The 19,023-nt window shown below is 30.3% G+C and overlaps 1 protein-coding gene across 2 annotated transcripts in view; it reads left to right on the top strand.

The window, feature by feature from the left end:
- Window positions 1-19,023, top strand: part of LOC145306535 (homeobox protein cut-like) — a 97,886-nt gene that overhangs the window by 61,764 nt on the left and 17,099 nt on the right. Inside the window, exons 14-18 of one of the 2 annotated variants that reach the window (XM_080148704.1) lie at window positions 8,423-8,505; window positions 8,834-9,034; window positions 16,277-16,414; window positions 16,824-16,933; window positions 17,489-17,566. In XM_080148704.1, the coding sequence (XP_080004830.1) occupies window positions 8,423-8,505; window positions 8,834-9,034; window positions 16,277-16,414; window positions 16,824-16,933; window positions 17,489-17,566 (610 nt within the window). The remainder of the gene's footprint in view (window positions 1-8,422; window positions 8,506-8,833; window positions 9,035-16,276; window positions 16,415-16,823; window positions 16,934-17,488; window positions 17,567-19,023) is intronic. The other variant, XM_080148705.1, reaches the window with a different exon arrangement.

Raw genomic sequence — 19,023 nt, 5'->3', positions numbered from 1 at the left:
TACTGTATGCTTTTATTTAGTCTAAATTACAGATATAAATTCTAACCTTTAATCTCATTGCACGCACAGAGTACTAAACTTATTATATTTATTTACCCATAAATATTTAAATTTAACAAAAAATGGAACATTTTTATCTAATTTTGCTAGTTTTTACTCAGTTTAGGACAAATAATACTTGAAATTACGAGTTAATTTAATTAATTTATTTGAGGTCAACTTTTTTTGGCAAAAAATAGGGACATTTTCAAAAACAATTTTAATTTTTAACTGTTAGGTAATGAAAAAAACTTAATTTTTAAGTAAAAAGGAAGATATTAAATATTTTAAACGGTTTTAACCTAACAATTATCTCAATAATAGCCTAAAAAATTAAGCAATAATAATCATAATGGCAAATAGGTTAGGGAAAAAAAACTGGAAAAAAAAGTATGGGAGTGAAAAAATAAAAAAGAGGGGGTTTATCTAAAATTGAACCTACGTGCAGTAGCTTTTAAGTATTGGTGTTCAAACATTACAGCTAAAACAATATAGTCAGCTTTGAATAAAATTTCTCAGTACTCTAAAAATGCAGCAATTTTATTCAATTTTGTTTAATAAATTATAATGTTTACATAATATTTTTTTTATAAATCAGTCAAGCTGTTTAAACACTTTGTTAAGCTTGTAATAATTATGGATAAAGACATATTTTCTAAAAAAAATATTATAACAAGACAGCCAAAGCTTTTAGTTCGATAATTACTTATATCAAAAGTTAATAGAACCTATCCTTTGTTTCGACTTGTTGGCCGGTCAAATATAAGACGTATAATAGTTATTTATAGCATCGTATTAAAGAAAGCTTTCCGCGGATATTAAAATGAAGGGCCAAATAACAAAACTGGTATTAATCTCATGATTTTTATTTTAATATTCGTGGAAAATTGTCTTTAATACGATGCTATACATGATTTTTTAGTATGGATAAGTTTTAATCCAGCAGATATAAATCGGTTTCGAAGCCATAATAGGAAAGAAAATGCTTCCTCCATAACAGGTTAAATCAAAGAATTTTAAATAATTTTTTTGTTGTGAAATTTCTCCTTTTCCATGGCATGTAATTATAATCTATTTGGTGGCTAATGACTCATAATCAGACTAACGATTAAAATCAACTTCAAACAACAAAGGGGTAAAAAAAGCATTCGGGATGTCCTCACGTTTCTGCTAATATTCTCCCTTAAACTTTTCTTAAAAGAGCAGCTTTTAATAGGATTTAATATTTTTTTCTTCTAAATTTCTTCATTGTACCCTTTAAAAAGCTCTCTCAGAGTTTATATAAAAATGTTTAACAAATCCATACAGAAGATTTTTTTGTAGCTTTATAGAAACACTAAATTGGAAATGGTAAAGGGGTTTAATAATGAGAAGGGGGGGGGGGTTGATTTTTACTACTAAAAAAGCTAAATACTACTAAATAGGAAGAGGGGGAGGGGGGAGGTTGTAATATAAGTAATAAAAGGGAAGTTGGTAATATTCCTAGAAAAAAAGGGGTTATTGCTTTCAAACGAACAGCGGAAGCATTTTAAAATAATTGTCGCTCTTTCTGGAAAAGTAGAGTTGTTAAAATGCTCGTCTCCCATTGGTTCATACGAAATCGTTTATTGACAGTTTTGAGACATTTTAGCCAATGAGAACCAAGGATTTCATCTTGTTCATTGTTTCATTTAAAATGACACTTGTAAAATTGGAAAAGTTTATATTAGGTGAAATATAATTAGGTATCTTAAGAGATAAGACAATGAACGATAAAACGTTGTGTATCCCTATCATAACTAAAAAAATTACCATCTTAGTAGGTTAGAAAATTTTGGTAGTTTGTACTGCCCAATTAAGATTGAACAAAAGTATCCAATGTTAAAGCCAACGAATGAGAGATTGTATTTAAAATATTGTTTATTCCCTGCCTATTTGATAGGAAAAGGATTATACCAACGGCAACACCTGAATCTAAAATAAAAATTGTCTAAAACCATCATGTGAAGTTACCATAAAATGTAGGGCTCTATCGGTTAAGTGGTCATCTAAATCTTAGGCTTCAAACAAAAAAACCTTACTACTTTAAATTATAGAATTGCAAAAACTTCATGTTAAATGTAAAAACATATTCTAATTACAACTCTTCAAACTTTATTTGTTTTTCCTTTTTTAACAATTTAGGGTATTCTATGTGATTATTATTATTATTATCATTCAGGGATATAAAGGGATAAGACAATGGTCGATAAATTGATGTAATTGCCCAATGATGATACACAAATTTAACTTTCTGTAGATTACAATCATTGATTGAAATTTTTAACACTCAACTCAAAAGCCAACCATTCAAATTCAATAAAAGTCCCAAAGAATAAGAAAATATTATAATAAAACTTTGGGGACAAATGCAATACACAATCCATTGTCCTCTCCCTCCATCCCTGAGTATCATTACTATTATTACAATTGCTATTATGAAGTAATAGCATACTAAAGTAATAACACAGAGTAATCTTAAAGAGAGGACAATTTAAAGCAATTATAAGCTTACAAAATTTTCAAAAGATTTCTTATTTAGCGACCTTTAGCATGCTGAAATTGTTATTAACAAGGAAAGGTTTGTTTTTACCAGAAAAAATGTTAAAACATAGTACTGGTACTAAACGTTTTTACACATTCTCTCATTTGTTTTCTTTAAAACTGTAGGATCTTATATTAAATTTTTAATTTACTGATTTAAACTAGCAGTGTCCACACTTTTGAACCAATGATTATAGTCTACAGAAGTATTAATTGTTTATCATCATTGGGGATTTACAATAATTCATCATCCATTGTCTTATCCATTAAGATCCCACTCTTAATTGCCTACTCTCTTGTGTGCATGTATGGAAGAAATAATTTTCAAAGAAAATATCGAGAAATTATTATTTGGAAATGCAAAATATAACTTTCTAATAATAATAACAGAAAGTTCTACAAAAAAAATATCTTTTTTGGCCAGTTATGATCACTAACTCCTCTAACATGTTTAATTTCTAATTTTGAAATAATTTTGCAGATATCTTTAACTTAACCTAACCTAACTGTAGCAGTAATTCTAAAATGACGAAAACCACCATTTTTCGTCATTTTGTAGAACCATCCTTTACTCTTTCTTTATATTCTACCCTTTTCCGCTGTTTTCTTTGTTATAACCAGGGAGGGAAAGAACATTGGACTGAAAATTACACCTGTACCCAAAGTTTTTTGAATACATTTTGACATCCATTAGCCTAATTTACATAAATTCTTCATTGGCTTGTTCTAACTTATCAACTAATGATTTTCATTGAACTTAAGGGGTAGTTTTATTTATCATCATTGGGTATATACATAAATTTATCGTCCATTGTCTTATCCCTTAAGATCCATAATTATAATTGGCACAGTTTCAATCTGTCGTTGGAATTTATTTTCTCGTATTCATTCGAATCCGGTGGATAGGAACCGGTTCTCATCCATACGAAAAAACTATGTCTAGCATCGAATTATATCCAGCTTTCTACGAATATAAAAATGTACAATCATAAAATTAAAACCAGTTTTTTAGCCCGTGCCTTCGGCACCTCGGGGCTAAAAAACTGGTTTTTATCTTATAATTGTACATTCTATATCCGCGGAAAGCTGTTTATAATACGATGCGAGAAATAACTATTCCAGGAATTATTTATTTTTGCATTAAATACACTTTTAATTTGGCGTGACTTCACTTCCGCACATGTTTTATATAATAAAATCTCCAGAATCGCATATTATTACAACAGCACAAACTAATATTACCAATTACTTCCCTGTTATCCGGCTGATTAGGAAAGAGGCCGAGCAGGAATAGAGCTTCCTGCAGGGGCTAAAAATAGTCTAAAGGCTACTTTAAAAATACAAATAAACCCGCTACCAAAACTATCTCTTACTTGGTTATGTGTGTGTGTTCTTTTGTGCATATAATATTATGCAGAATTTATATTTATTATGAGAATAGCGTTATATGAAAGATATAGGTTTCAAATGCATATATGCAATCTACAATCTACAATTTTTTTGTCTTTAAATATTTGGCTTAACACTGATCCGATTGAGTTCTCCATTTTCGGGAAGGTGTAAGGATGGTTTTAAGCTATGTTTCTGCTATTTGATTATCATAATAATCTTCTCTGATTTTAGGATAAAATAAAATATGAAAATAAGTTACTTATAATTCAAATTATTTGTATTTGTAAGGTTTCTATCAATGCATAATTTATTTATATTTATTGCAGATTAACAAAGGATAAAAATGATTTTTATACCCTTTAACTTTTTAATAATTTTCAAGATAAAAAACATATATTTTTGTGTTATGAAATGAACAATCAACGATATATGGATTTACTTATCTATCTATCTATTCTGATATCTATCCATCTATTCATCCATCTATCCATTTATCTATCTATCTCTATAATTGGCTTATCAGTAAAAATCTTAAATTTTGTAATAATTTTAACACATTGAGAAACTTAGAACCACAATATCTTTCATCAAAGTCCAATTCTTAAAAATTATTTTTAAGAATTCTTAAAAGTTTGTTTTTCTTTGTAAACACTTTGGCTATAGGATTTTAATACATATTAAATTTTGACATCATAAAATTGTTCTACATGCTCAAGGAGGGACATTAGTCTGTATAATATAAAGGCAACCAAATTTTATGAACATATTCTCTCTTTTGTCGGTTTTAAAACTTTGGGTATCCTTGTTTGATTGGTTGAAATTAGCAGTGTTAAAACATTTCAATCATTCTATTCCACAGAACTGGTGGTTCGTTAGGCATAATTCGGGACTTTATCAATTCATCGTCCATTATTTTATCCCTTAACCCTTAACGGTCGGGGGGGGGGGGCGTTGAACGCCCCCCCATCCGGTTTTTTCTATCTCATTTTCTGTGTGTGAAAGATAAAGGGCCCAAACTGCTTGACTTTTTAAGTATGGGTATGACACATAACTGAGAGTTGGAATTTTTTGAATATCTCCATCCTGGCGGGCACAGGATGCCAGCAAACCTGGCAGGGTCATCCAGGTAAAGAGCAAAAATATTTTTTTGACTAAAACAAAGCATTTTATCATACCAAATTACTAAAAAATCCTCTAGTAGTACATCCTTATATGAAATACAGGTGTTCAAGTCACTTTCAGGTTCCAGGTATGATCCTGCAGGTCCTGATCCTCCAGGTCTCCAGAAATCTTTAAAAGGCTCCTGTGGCCGCAATTTTTGATCTAGAGACTTTTAAACTTAAGCTTTTCTGACATGTCTACATAACGTATTAAAATTTCATGTTTTCCCGCCGACCGCCGACTGCGGCGGCTGGCAGCTGCCAAGTACAGCTGCGGCCGCTGAAATTTATATTTTGATATTTCTAATGTAAAATTTACATAAAGATAAACATTTTCTAGAAAAAAAAATTTTCTTCTAGCTTCAAAAATAAGAAAAATACAGCCGTTTGAAATTTTTAAGTAAAAAAAGACCTAAAAACAAAGGTTGTTAAATAAAAGGGTGAAGGAAACGAAAATTGACTTAGACCTATAAAAGGTCGGAAATTCATTATCAAACAGGGGACTTGCACAAAAAAAAATAGCCCTCTAGCTCTAATAGGAACTGAGATAATAAGGGGGGGCGTTACCCGCGACCGTGGCTCAACACGTAGCGCATCCGCTTGTCGTCGGGAAGGTGATAGGTTCGAATCTCGGGCCGACACCGCGTCATAACTAAAGACGTTAAAAATGGTTCCTACTGCTGCTATGTCAGATGCGCGACATAAATAGTCAGAGTAGGGGGAATGCCTTGGCCCAAAACAGGCGCAACTCGTTACCATGCACAGTTAGGACTTCTCAGACAAAGGTCGTGCATCACAGAGAGTTGGTTGTCTGATGGATGTTACTTAACCTAATATCCTTGGGTGTTTGGACAGAGAAGGGTGCGTTAGTCATCCTTAGTTCTCCTGGATTGCTGGACCAGGACCTGGACAGTACATCAAGTCGATAAGGTCCTGTACTGCAATCCCGCCCGTACGAGGAAATCTAGGAAGGGGGGGCGTTGAACGCCCCCCCCCCCCCGACCGATTAAGGTGCGGCTAGGGGCCCGACTGTAAAGGGTTAAGATCTATGCAACAAATAAAATAATTTTTAAGGCCCAGACTTTTTGGTAGACAAGAGAATTATGTTCTCTCTCTCATTTTTTCTCCTTTCTTTTTTCCTCTCTTTCTATAGGTTAGTGCGCATAACTCTAATGTATGTGTGCATGAATTTCTCATTATAAATGAGGCGGCTTATGGAGTGAGGGGGGGGGGCGCAGGGCGGGGGGTTTTAAGATTGCTATGGTGTGGGTAATATATTATGCTTTGAATTGCCAATATCTGTCAAACTGAGGTTGCTAGATATTATTCCAAAATTGTAGAAAGTAAGAAAGTATATATATTATATGTATATACACCATATTTTTTGCACATGTACTTAGCATTATCTTTCTTTTTCATCGCGAAAACTAGGTTTCATAAGATTTTCATTTTTGTATCATAAAATCATTTATGAATAAAAGTGCTGTAAATGTTATTTATCATTTCGTATTATAGACATTTTTTTAGCTAATTTTAACATTGAAATTATAAGATTATTTCCAGTTTAATAATTTCTATTTCACTCTTAATGAAAAATTGTATGTAATATGATGCTATACATGATGCTTCCAGTATAGCTAGGGATTAGTTCTCATCCAGCAGATATTAATAGGTTTCAAAGCCATACTAAATTTATTTTGAAAATTAATTAATCTGAAGAAAATAAAAAGAACTTTCAGCCATTTAAATAAAATTTTAACCCAATAAAAAAGTAAAATATTCTACTGTAAAGAAAAGTACTCTAAGTTACTTAAATCTATCCTTACTAGACTGAATAAAAAATATAGTTTAAATATTAATTTTGAAAATAAAATTACGATAATTAGTCTACAAATGTTTTGTGGTTTCCAACCTAAGCATAATTCAATTATTATGAAAGATACCTTTTAGAAGATTTTTAGGCATTTAGAATGAATACAAAATCTAATTATTTAAAAATACAAACTGTCAAAAAAAAAATCAATTAACATAAGAACCCTAAATTGCTCCTTAGTATTTAAGATTACAGATTTTAAATCGTTTTTTTGCTCCTTATGCAGAAAAAGCCATAGTGTTTAAAAGTCGTGTATTAATTACTAAAGTTCTCATGTGCTTCAGCCAAAGAAAACATAAATTCAAAAGTCTTCGCTTCCCTTTTTCAGTTCTTACTCCTTTTTACCCCATAACCCCCCCTTGTTATTTTTTGCCTTTCTTTTTTTGTATTTTATGATGTGAACAAAATGTTTAAGCCTAAATAACACATCTACTTTTCAATCATTAAAAAATTCAAAAGTTTTAAAGAACCCTCAAAAATAAAATAATAAAAAAATCAATTAAAATTTGAATTGATTAACAAAGGGTTGGGTTATACAATTTTAAGCCCCCCTTTTTAGTTAATTTTTCATTAACAGCTTTCCAACCCCTTTAATATCCCATCCCCTTACTAGAGAACCCCTTTTTTATTAACAGCCTTGTTAAGTCAAAAAGTCTTTTTTGGTATTTCTTCAATGCTGCAAAAAATTTTGTGCTCGTGGATTTTAGCATTAATATATGAAATAGAAAAAATCTTTTTAGGTGGTTAAAGGTAATAGCTCTTGAAAAAAATGTATTGTTTTTTGTGGTTGATTAAAATATCTTCAGAAAAAATCAACTTTTTGTTGAATTATTTTTGCTAAATTAAAAGAAAACCACGTCTTTTTCCTATTTTAATAATACCCCTTCTTTTTACCTCTTTCTTTTTTGTTTTCCCTCTAGGAGGAGGGGGGGATATAATTCCCCATGGGGATATACAAGGGGTAGGGGAGGGGGTGAATAGTGGTTTGTTTATTACGGATAATTATAGACGAACATGATTATTACCCTATTATATTCTTGTACAATTCTTAACTCTTTTTTATTACTGAAAACTCTGTTTATGTTTTTGTTTGTTTTATAATGTGTATGTATTTGAAGAAAAATCTACAATTATTTATAACAAACTATTGGCTTCGCATCTAGCCTATAAGAGCTTCTCCTTTATTGGTGTTGAGGGGAAGAGGTTGGACGTACCCCCACGAAAAAACAGCTTAAAACCTGCTCTAGACCACCACAAAATTTCACTGAAATTTATGATTAGACCTGCCAAGCCGTTGATAAAATCTTAATGGATATACATAGAGACATCTAAGAGACCTTTAATGCTTACAAATGCCTTTCTTTTGATATAAACTAATTCTTGTTTTTTTTTGCAGCTCCATCAAGTTTACAAGAGAAGCCATCACCCTCCGACGAAGGAAAAGGATTCTCCGACAGTGACAGAGATACAAGCAAACAGGTGAGCAGTCATTGAGAAATAAAAAATTGAGAACTAAAGACGGAAGGAGAAAAAGATAGAGAAATGATATTGGGATAGAGTTAGATTAAGGCAAAGAGAGAAAGATGATAAAAGAGATGGAGGGGGATAAAAAAAGGAAAGCGGGTAAAGTAAATAAGAAAAAAATAGAGAGAGAACAAGAGATAAAATAAGAGGAAAGAAAAAGAAGGAGAAAAGGGAGAAAGAAAAATAAAGAATGGAGGAAAGATAAAAAGATAAGGAGAAAAAAAGGGAGAAGGAGATTGTTAAAAAGAAAGTGATTTCTATTTTAAAACAATTATTTATACAGGTTGAAGATCCTCTGGCGAAAATGTACATCAAAGACGAGTTTACCCGCCTGTTTGCGGGCAAAAATTTTGGCGAGGCGGCAGCGGCTGCTGCCGCAGCTGCCGCTGGTTTTAAAGGCGGCTTCCCGCCGCTTAACCCGTTCTCGGCGGCTGGCGGCGGTGTGGCGGAGGATTTGGCTAAAAGTCAGGCCGATATACAACAGGTATTTATTGTGTTTTTTTTTATTCCCAACGCCTAAAATCATATCATATAATCATACAATCGCCAATGTTCTATTGTCCTCTTATGATAAAATTTTTGTACATACTGCCGTCCATCCCTGTAAAGTAAAGTATTTATGAGTTTAGAGCGTGCTACCCCACCCCCCCCCCCACCCTCCTATCATTCTTCAGCAGACACCCACATTATTATAATTTAATGCTGCCCTACTTATGGAAGATCATATACTTTTTTTCTTGTTACATTTTTGCATAAATCCATTTAATTATGTGGACAATATGGCTTAAGAATTGTTAATAATTATTATTACAATATATAATCACTATTTCTAATTACAAGTTTTTTTTCTGAAAGATATTTCTCAAGGGTGTTAGGGATTGCTACACTTGTAATGTCATTAAAAATAAAAAAAACTGCCTATAATTACAACAAAAAAAGCCACCCATTGCAATAGAATAATTATTGGAAACACTTTCGAATGCTTTTTAAAGCAACAAGCAGGTGCGCTCCAAGGCTCTAAAGGCCTAAAAACATCCCAAGACTTAAATTGAATAGCCTTAAACCTTCCCTACACCGAAGAATTTAATAGGTTTACTAATGATTAGCGAAATTTAACGGCAAAAAATACTACTTTATGTATATAAATCCTTTTTTTTTTAAACCTCTAATTTCTTATAAGAATAGAACTATTCTATCAAGCCAAATCTCTCAAATTCCTGAATTTTAATATTTGATATCAGATGTCGTTCTATTGAGAATCTAATAATCAAGATTAACAAATGACTACAAAATATAAGTTAAAGAAATTAAGCAGAGGGAAAAATTGATGATTAAATAGATAGATATTATTCAAACAAGGATAAACATTTCCAAAATAAAGAAAGAGAGATAAAGAAAGGGTGAAAGAGTGGGGGGAGCTAAGAGAGAGAGAGAGAGAGGGAGTAAAAGAAAGAAAGGGATTAGAGAGAAAGTCGAAAAAAGATATAGAGCTAAGAAAAAGATAGAAAGAGAGACAAAAAAGATAAGTAATTGGAAATAAATAAATAAGGGAATGAAACAATTATAGAGATATATATAAAATACTCTAATATAAATGTAATGCATATAGAATTATCAAATTTAAAAAATGTAAAGTAGTGACTAGTGAACTGTAATTAACATAGGAATCTGGACATGAATTCAAAAAGTTAAAACTCACAAGTTGCGCAGCTACTCTATAGATAAAGTATGTTCGTACGTCCGACAAACAGAAACTGTTACTTCAACGCTAAGTTTAGTGTTGATAATTGAGTTTTGGGCAGTTAAAACTTTAATTAAAGTCAGAGATATTGGATGAGAAAATGATATACATCCCTATTGTAGATTAAAATTTTTGAATTAACTTATCAAAATTTAGCAAATAATATACCCAAAATTTTTGAGTCAACGAGTAAGATATCGTAGTAATAAATTTTGGGTATCAGTGTAATTTTTATTCAAACGTCCCCACCTCTCCCTGCTTATTAAATATTGCTGCAATGCGTTTATTATAATTTCTTATTTTTAAAAATTCTTATCTAAAATTGTGAGTAATACAGTAATTATAGAAATATAAAGGCATTATTTTACATAAAAACTTAGATAAATGGTAACTTTTCTTGCCCTCGAGACCAGAATTTAAAATTTATTTGCCCTAATTGTGCTTTTTTGCCTCTTTGAATATCCAAAATTGCCTAACTATTTCTTTACTTTAAAATAATTTAAATTTGCAATCCAATAAAGAAACTTACCTAAAAATGATGAAATCAAGTATGTCGCAAAATAAATCGCCGACAATTTTAGATTTCTAGATAAGTGGTTTTGAATCTTTCTCTTTAAAAGAAAAATAATTTTCATCCTCCAAAAATTTTTGAAATAGAAAATTTTGTCATTTCATTATTAATCAAACTCATATACATGTTAAAATTTTGAAATCTATTTACTTACAATGAAAACTATTTTACCCCTTAGTTTTGTACTTAGAGCATATACATTTTTTATCCATCAATGCCAAAATTTATTGCCATTTTTTTTGCAAAGTTTAAAAATCCTTATTCAAAATTGAATTTAAAGTCCAAAAAACAAATATTTTTGAGCAGAAATTAATTTAGGAAAATGATTAAATTTTGTGTGGCGAGGCCAACAATTGTTTTTATATCTCCGCCCCAAAAATTATCTCCAAAAAATATGAAATATGCATTTCCAGTTAAAATTTCAATATTTTTCAATTCACATCTCTATGGGCCAGCAATAAATGGAAATGTAACTACAGTTAGAACCTGTATTCATTTGACCACAAACATGTTAATAAAAATTCCCCAAAAGATGTTTAAAACAGTGAAAACTAAGATTTTTTGGACCTATTTCTGTTTTTTCCCTTACTGATGCTTTAACAATGGAAAAAATTTGATATTGGTACCCAAAGTTTTATTAGCATTTTCTCTCATTAACTTAAATATTTATTATTTACTAAAATCAAATCTTGTATGATTTATACAAAAAAACAGTGTTCAAACGTTTCCACCAATTATTATAAACTACTTATTAGTAATTTTGTTCATCTAATTTGAGGTGTACATTCATTTATTGTACATTGTCTTATCCCTTGATATCCCTGGTATAAACTGGTCTACTCCCACATTACCACTGCCCCCTAAACCCCCAAAAAATCCTCTTTTTTTAATGCCCCCCAACTCTGCGAATTTTCTACGAATAATTGGCAACTTTTCGCAAGCTCATTCAATTTGATCAGATTGATGCAAATTTGAGAGGAAAAATTTGCAACACCCAATTTTTAGCAAGTGGAGCAATTTTTACAAACCCTTTGATTTACATAACAAAAGATGGAATTAGGTGAGTGGGATTATTGTTAGAGGTTTAAGAAAAATTAAGATCCTAAGAGATAGGACAATGGGCAATAAACTTCCCTAAGAAAGATATGTTATTGATATGGCATATACACCAAATTGGGTTGAACTTCTTAAATGCCATTGATTGGGGGGCCTGAGGGGTCAAATTAGATTTTATGGGAGTTTTCTCTAAAAATTTGCACAGTTTGGAAAAGGAATAAAGGTACTAAGAAAGAGAGGTAATCAGGCTCCACCAATAAAAATATCCTGGGAGAACTCGGCAGACCTGCTATTGGGTAGAAACTGTACACATTTTGGTATGAAAGGCCTTATTTTTTTAATTTCTTCCCAATAAAAAAGTCGGCTATAAACGGTCGAATTTCTTAATTAAAACCCATAGATCAATTCGTTTCAATAGTTTTCAAATTTGGTGAGAGATTGATGCTAGTGACACTACTCCTTAATTTTTAATAGATTTTAAAAAAATAGGGAAACAACTAAATAATAAAAAACGAGTCTACTCCCTTTCCATTTTTTATAAGTGCAATTTTAATTTTGAAATTAATTGTCACAATTCCAAGTTTTTAGAGGATTCGCTAAAGAGGTGGATGAAAGTAACCCTAATATGAAAGATTGAAAAAATATGGCATATGATACTTGATTGTTTTTTTCTTTTGTAGGTTTATATATTGTATGAACTGATATCTTCTAATATGAAAAAAAACTACAAGCCGATATAAACACTTCCTGAAAATTGAGCATTAATTATTATTTTATATGTTGACGAGATCTTAAAAGACATACCATGCTCAACCCTATTTAATTTTCTTTAAATATCTTCTTTTAATTAAAGAATCTGGTTAGCGTACACTTATTCAAATATTACATATCAGTTCTTAATTAACAAATATTCGATTCCTTTTTTTTAAAGATAATGTTGGAATCTAAAATAATTTTCTCATATGCAGTGTAAAAAATAAATGTACAATATTATTTGTAATGGTTATAAATACTTTAATTACTAAAGAAATCTATTAAACTAGTTTTGGTTCTGAATAAACGTGCGGCGGTTAAAACTTTTTTAAAGAATAAATGATTTTTAAAACTGTTTAAGTTTCTACCTTACCTGTTTTTTTATTCTTTTTTAACAAAAAGATTTTAGCTGATTCTAATAAGGTTTCAACTGTTACAATTTCTTAATAAAGAAACCATCTAATAGTTCCTTTTTCATTATGACCAAGTTCTTTACTATACATTAGTCTTCTTCTCTCATATTTCTATTGGAAAAGGTTTGCTTTACTTTGCTCGATGGCGGATAGCGGGCATCACAGATTAAATATTCATATAGATTTTATAGGATATTGTAAAATGAGAAAGAGTAAAATAAGTAAAACAGAAATATATAGAAGGAAAGAAACGAAAAAAGAAAGACAGAGAGAGGGAGAGAAAGACAGACAGAGGGAGAGAAAGAAGAAAGGGAGAAAAAGAGAGAGGGGGAGAGTGAGAGAGAAAAAAAACAAAGAAAAATATTTTTTCTACAGTATGACCCTCGAAAAAGTATCTTTAAGGGTATACAGCCCTTATTTCTTAATCTATCATAAAAAATAGCATATGTCCTTGTTCTCTGTACATTTCCACACAAGCATTTATAAAAAAAATAATTTTACCTCCATTAACACTGGAGATTTTTAGAGCTAAAGTTTTGAAAAAGTGACTGAGCAAAAAGTAACTTTTAACATAAATTGACTTTTTTGGCAAAATTAAGATAGAAATCCTATTATTTTTGTTACTAGCAGAAACTTTATACAAAAATGAAACAAAAAATTTAGGTTTTAAGTTAAAAGTCTTTTTTTTTACACATATTTTTGAGTCTTTCTTGTGTAATCATATTTTGAAAAACTTAATTATGAGGCAAAATTGTTTTAGATTAAAAAACGAAATAAATCTTTATGAATATAGCAGGAATATTGTTTTTGTTTCATAATCATAACTTTAATAACAAAAAAGTTATAAGGAAAATAAAATTACATTATAATGATTTTTTAGTCTAAAAAGCTTAATTAATCCCCTATTAAGTGATTGAGATGTCAAAAAAGGGGGCGGAGCAACTGTCATAATTAATCCTTTTCTTAAATAAGGGTAAGTAAATAGCCTGAAATTTGCAAATAATCAATTAATTCAGTAGTATTTTATGCTTTTAAAAATTTATATTTTTTGGTGGAATAAAAAGAAATAATTAGTTACCATGTTTTTCTTTGTTTATCATTCTTCAGTTACCAGAAAGACATAATTTAACCATCCAAAAATAGTGGGAAACAAAAAAAAATTATTTTTCTCAGTCACTTTTTCAAAACTTTAGCTCTAAAAATCTCCGGTGTTAATGGAGGTAAAATAAAAAAATTTATATATGTTTGTGTGGAAATGTACAGAGAACAAGGACATATGCTATTTTTTGTGATACATTAAGAAATAAGGACTGTATACCCTTAAAGATACTTTTTCGAGGGTCATACTGTATTTGTTGACCGATCTAAATAATATGAATAATCTCTGGCAGCCAGAAAATTGCAACAAGATGTGATGAGGGTTCATTTTAATATTCAAAAACATTTTCAAATAGCGCAGCTGTTTCCCAATTATTATGCCCGTCGGTCCCTAGAATAAAATTAATAACCAACTTCAATTAGCTTTGTCCAGAAGTTCTGATTGTACATGATAATTATTTGCGCCTGTTTAACAACTTATTATTGATGTCGCATGCAATACTTTTCAGGTTTAGTGCTATTACGGAGGGAGGGGACATTGGACTGTAAATTTCACTAGTACCCAAAGTTTTCAGTATATATTTATCATTTGTTAGCTACATTACATCTTTGTTGGTTTATTTCAAACTAGCAGTATCAAAACTTTTCAATTAAAATATATGGAAGGGAAAATTATATTGATCATCATTAGAAATGTATTTTAATTCATCGCCTTTTGTCTTATCCATCATGATCCCTTAGGGATATAGAACACTGAGCTGGATCTTTAAATCATTTTAGTGGTGAGCCAGCTCGGGGTGAGTCGAATTTCAGTTAATCACAGCGCGGCATTTCATAAAATGCTGTGCTCTCATTGCATTGGTGGAAAGTTGGCTTACCCCGATCTGGCTCACCACTAAAATGATTTAAAGATCCAGCTCTGATATACGCTGCGCTATCAATGGATACAATGTGTTCTTGTCCATTTTCTAAATAACAAACACAATCCAATTTTTGTGTGCGCTGAATTTCAAACTGTCAATTATCACATGCCTTATTTCTCAAAAATTTTAATGCATAAATTTTAAATTGATTTTTTGATCAAGTCTTTTTGTTGTTATATGTCATCAAGAATTCGCGGATTTTTGATAATTATCTTGTTATACAAATGCCTTTAAAACTTGTTAAAATGGTATATTCTACATTTATTCTTATTACTCTTTAGTGTAATAACTCTATGAACTTAACTTGATGGGTGATTATATTTAAGTTTACTCTTTTCTTTTTGATCTATGGATGTTTCTTATTTTATATTGTAAACTTGTTTAAAATACTCCATGAGTTTTTTTCTAATCTACATTGACGTTTACTCTTTATTGGTTGCTCTATGGGTATTTCTTATTTCACCAAGAAAACTCTTTCCTACTTACTCTATGGGTATTTCTAATTTGATTGTTCATGTCAAGTCTTGCATAAAGTCACATTTCTATAAAGCATAGCAGCCTACTGTCTTTTTTCAAGCTATTCTCAAATAAGGCGTTATTTATTTTGTGCTTATATTAAAAACACAAAAATAAATGCTACAAGTATTAATGGCAAAACATCATACTGACCAAAAAAATATTTTTTCATTACTAGTATTAATTCCAATAGCATAGGGTGCAGTAAGTCTATAAGAACATTTTATTGTGAGCCAAAAAAACGTAGCGCATTTTATGAGTATTTCTACTTTTCTACTTTTTATTTTAATTCCAAATAAAGGGAAGAGATAAAATTTCTGAAAGTGTTTGAACTTTAGCTTTGAATCATTGTTTTACTCAGAAAAATATAGAATTGTGCAATATTTTTTTAGTTTTCTTTGCAACGAAGTCATTTTAAAAATAGTTAATAGAATTTGCTTTTAATATTCCTTATACATACTTCAAAAGGTTAAATAGAACAATAGTAAAAATGTTTTGATTTTAAAGGAACTAAACCATATTTTAATGTATTTTTATTAAATTTAAAGGAAGGTTGAGTGATTTTGAAAAAAAATCATCATAATATATGAAACCGTTTATCGACTTAGAATTTAAAGTAAAATAGCCTAAAACCACCCTATTTATATTATTTCAGGCACTAACCCTGTACCAAGAAGAGCTGGCCCGACTTCAAGGAAGCTTGAGTGCAAAATCGTTTGACGATTCTATCACTGATGAAAATAGCAAAGACGACGAGAAGATGGATATTCAGAAATCTTTCTTTCCAACTAAGGTATTAAGATTAACAGATAGATAGATAGACAAAGAGACAATTAGACAAGAAACCAAAATATATATAGTTAGATAAAGATGGATGTTAGTCAGTTCAATACACAATTAGGTAGTTATACACAAACACAGATTGAAAGATAGATAGACAGACAGACATATAAATAGACAGGCACAGAGACTAACAGACAGTTGTATAGACAAATGGACAGATAGATAGATAAAAAATATAGACAAAAAATAGACTAATACAAAATCTGAATTGTAGGAGTATGGTAGCTCTGTATCGCAACAGAAAGATAGACAGATGAATAGACAAACGGACACATGGAGAGACAGAAGCATAGATAGACTTTAAAATAAAGTAAAAAATTCAATAGACTAATTCAAAATGTTACTAATTTGAATTGTAGGAGGATGGTAGCTCTGTATCGCCCCTGCAACGTATGGCCAGTATAACGAATGCTCTGGTATCTCAACCACCCCCAGTCTCATTCAATTCACATAATCAACGTCCCCTTAGGTAATTATCATTTGATTTTAACAGGAAAAAGTTTTTTTTTTTTAAGACAAAGATATGAAATTAAAAATGAAGAAAATATGAAAAAAATAAATTCACATTTCTAGGCGATTTTTTGTTTTTAAGAAAACTTTTACCTAACAAAATATCATTGAAGTTTTTACAAAATTATTAACTATTAGAAAAATCCCCAAAAATTTGAATATATAATAAGAAAAAAATAATATATGTATCTTTGACTTTAACATAACATTTAAAAGCGTTTTAGCATAAAATAAATAATATTTTGATCAATAGTAGAACAAAGCATACAAAAATTAGATGTTTCCTGAGTTGTGTTTTGGGTTAATTTTGTCTCCAAAATGGCTTTTTTAAATCAAACATTCTTTTATATCTAAATAAATTTTTGTTTGTCATGTTCTACTGTTTATATACAAATATAAATCGAAAAAGGATTTACAAAAATATTTTTTTAAAATCTACGAATAACTTACCAAAAAATCTTTGAAATCATATTTTACAAATGTTTGAAAATAAATATATGTTATATTTTGTAAGTGTTATGAATGGATCATCTTGGCAGTTTCCTCTGTTGCAATGGCCATTTAACAATTTAGACGAATCTGGCAAGCAAAGGTCAGATTAAGATTATCATACCTACTGCAGTTCACAATGAAATGTAGAGTGGAATGGATCATTTTGTAAAAACTAAGAACTTGTAGACTGCTGGCGGCTAAACGGCTAAAAGTACAATTTAGGTTGCCTCATACTTTTAACTGGTAGATAAGGAGCTACATATAATCTGAAATAGCCAAGATTTAAAAATGCACAGATAGCATCTGGCTAAAGAAAATGCGCGTAAAATAGGCCCCACAAGCACCTATACGTTTATGAGCACCTATACGTTTATGAACATAATATGTATGTTTAGCCGTTTGGCAGCTAACAGTCAATAAAGATTTTTAATTTTTAGAAAAGATTCCATTTCAGCTACATTTCATTATTAACTGCAGTAGATCCTAAAATTGAACATTATTTTTAAGTAGGGTATACGATTAATTTTATCATTTTTTAATGCAACCACCGTTTTTTTTAAATTAGAGATCAATATTATATTATTTTAATAAGCAAGTATTTTAATACTCTACACTCAGTACCTATAAGATATTTAAAACATCTTTATAGTCAGTTATAAAGTTTTAAAGGTCGTATTTTTTCACAGTAGAATTTCAGTCTTAACTGCCCTAAAACTATGATGTAAGATATCTATGAGAATAAACTTCCAACCTAATCTAAGTTTATAATACTAAAAGTTTAAATCTCAACCATAAATACCTATCTTTCCTACCACAAATCTAAATTTACTAAGGAAAGAGATAGTTTACAAAAGGACAGGGATCTTAAGGGATAAGACAATGGACGATACATTTATTTACATTCCCAATGTTGATAAAAAAGTTATCCCTTCTGAAGATTTAAATTATTGGTCGAAAAGTTTAGACAATGCATAGTTTTACCAACCAATCACGTTTTTGAAAAGCCCCCAAAGTTTTTAAGCTAATGAATGAGAAAACTATGGGAATCAGTATAATTTACAATCCAATGTTCCTTTCCTTCCTGAAACATCCAAATACCCCTTTAGATTGTATTGCACAGCTATCCTCAACAGTTTAGCGGATTTATAACCAACACGCTCCAAGCGGTCAATGGATCCTAAAAATAGACATACTTGCTGAATCACACTTGGTTTTACCTAAATTATACCTGCTCCTTCTTCGGGACTATAGGCTTTTAAAGATTTTCACTTAAATTATCCTATTATTTGACTTAAAAATAGCGTTCGACAAGACATACTGTCGCTGTTTATACGTTTTATTACAAAAAAGGAGTCATTTGTATTTAATATATTGATAAAATTGTTAACAGCGTTTGCTAAAACCATTATTTACAGTGTTTGTTTTTATACAAAATTACCATTCAAATATTAGAATGTTAATTCATACATTCACAAAACTTACTACTTAACATTATAAGATTACTAATTGGTCAACCTGATCCTCTAGGGAAGGCGGGGGAGGAGGAAAATAGCCTAA

The sequence above is a fragment of the Acartia tonsa genome, chromosome 14, assembly GCF_053477335.1.
Source record: "Acartia tonsa isolate MP-2025a chromosome 14, ASM5347733v1, whole genome shotgun sequence".
Classification (NCBI taxonomy): Eukaryota; Metazoa; Arthropoda; class Copepoda; order Calanoida; family Acartiidae; genus Acartia; species Acartia tonsa.
This window is presented reverse-complemented; position numbering and strand designations above follow the sequence as displayed.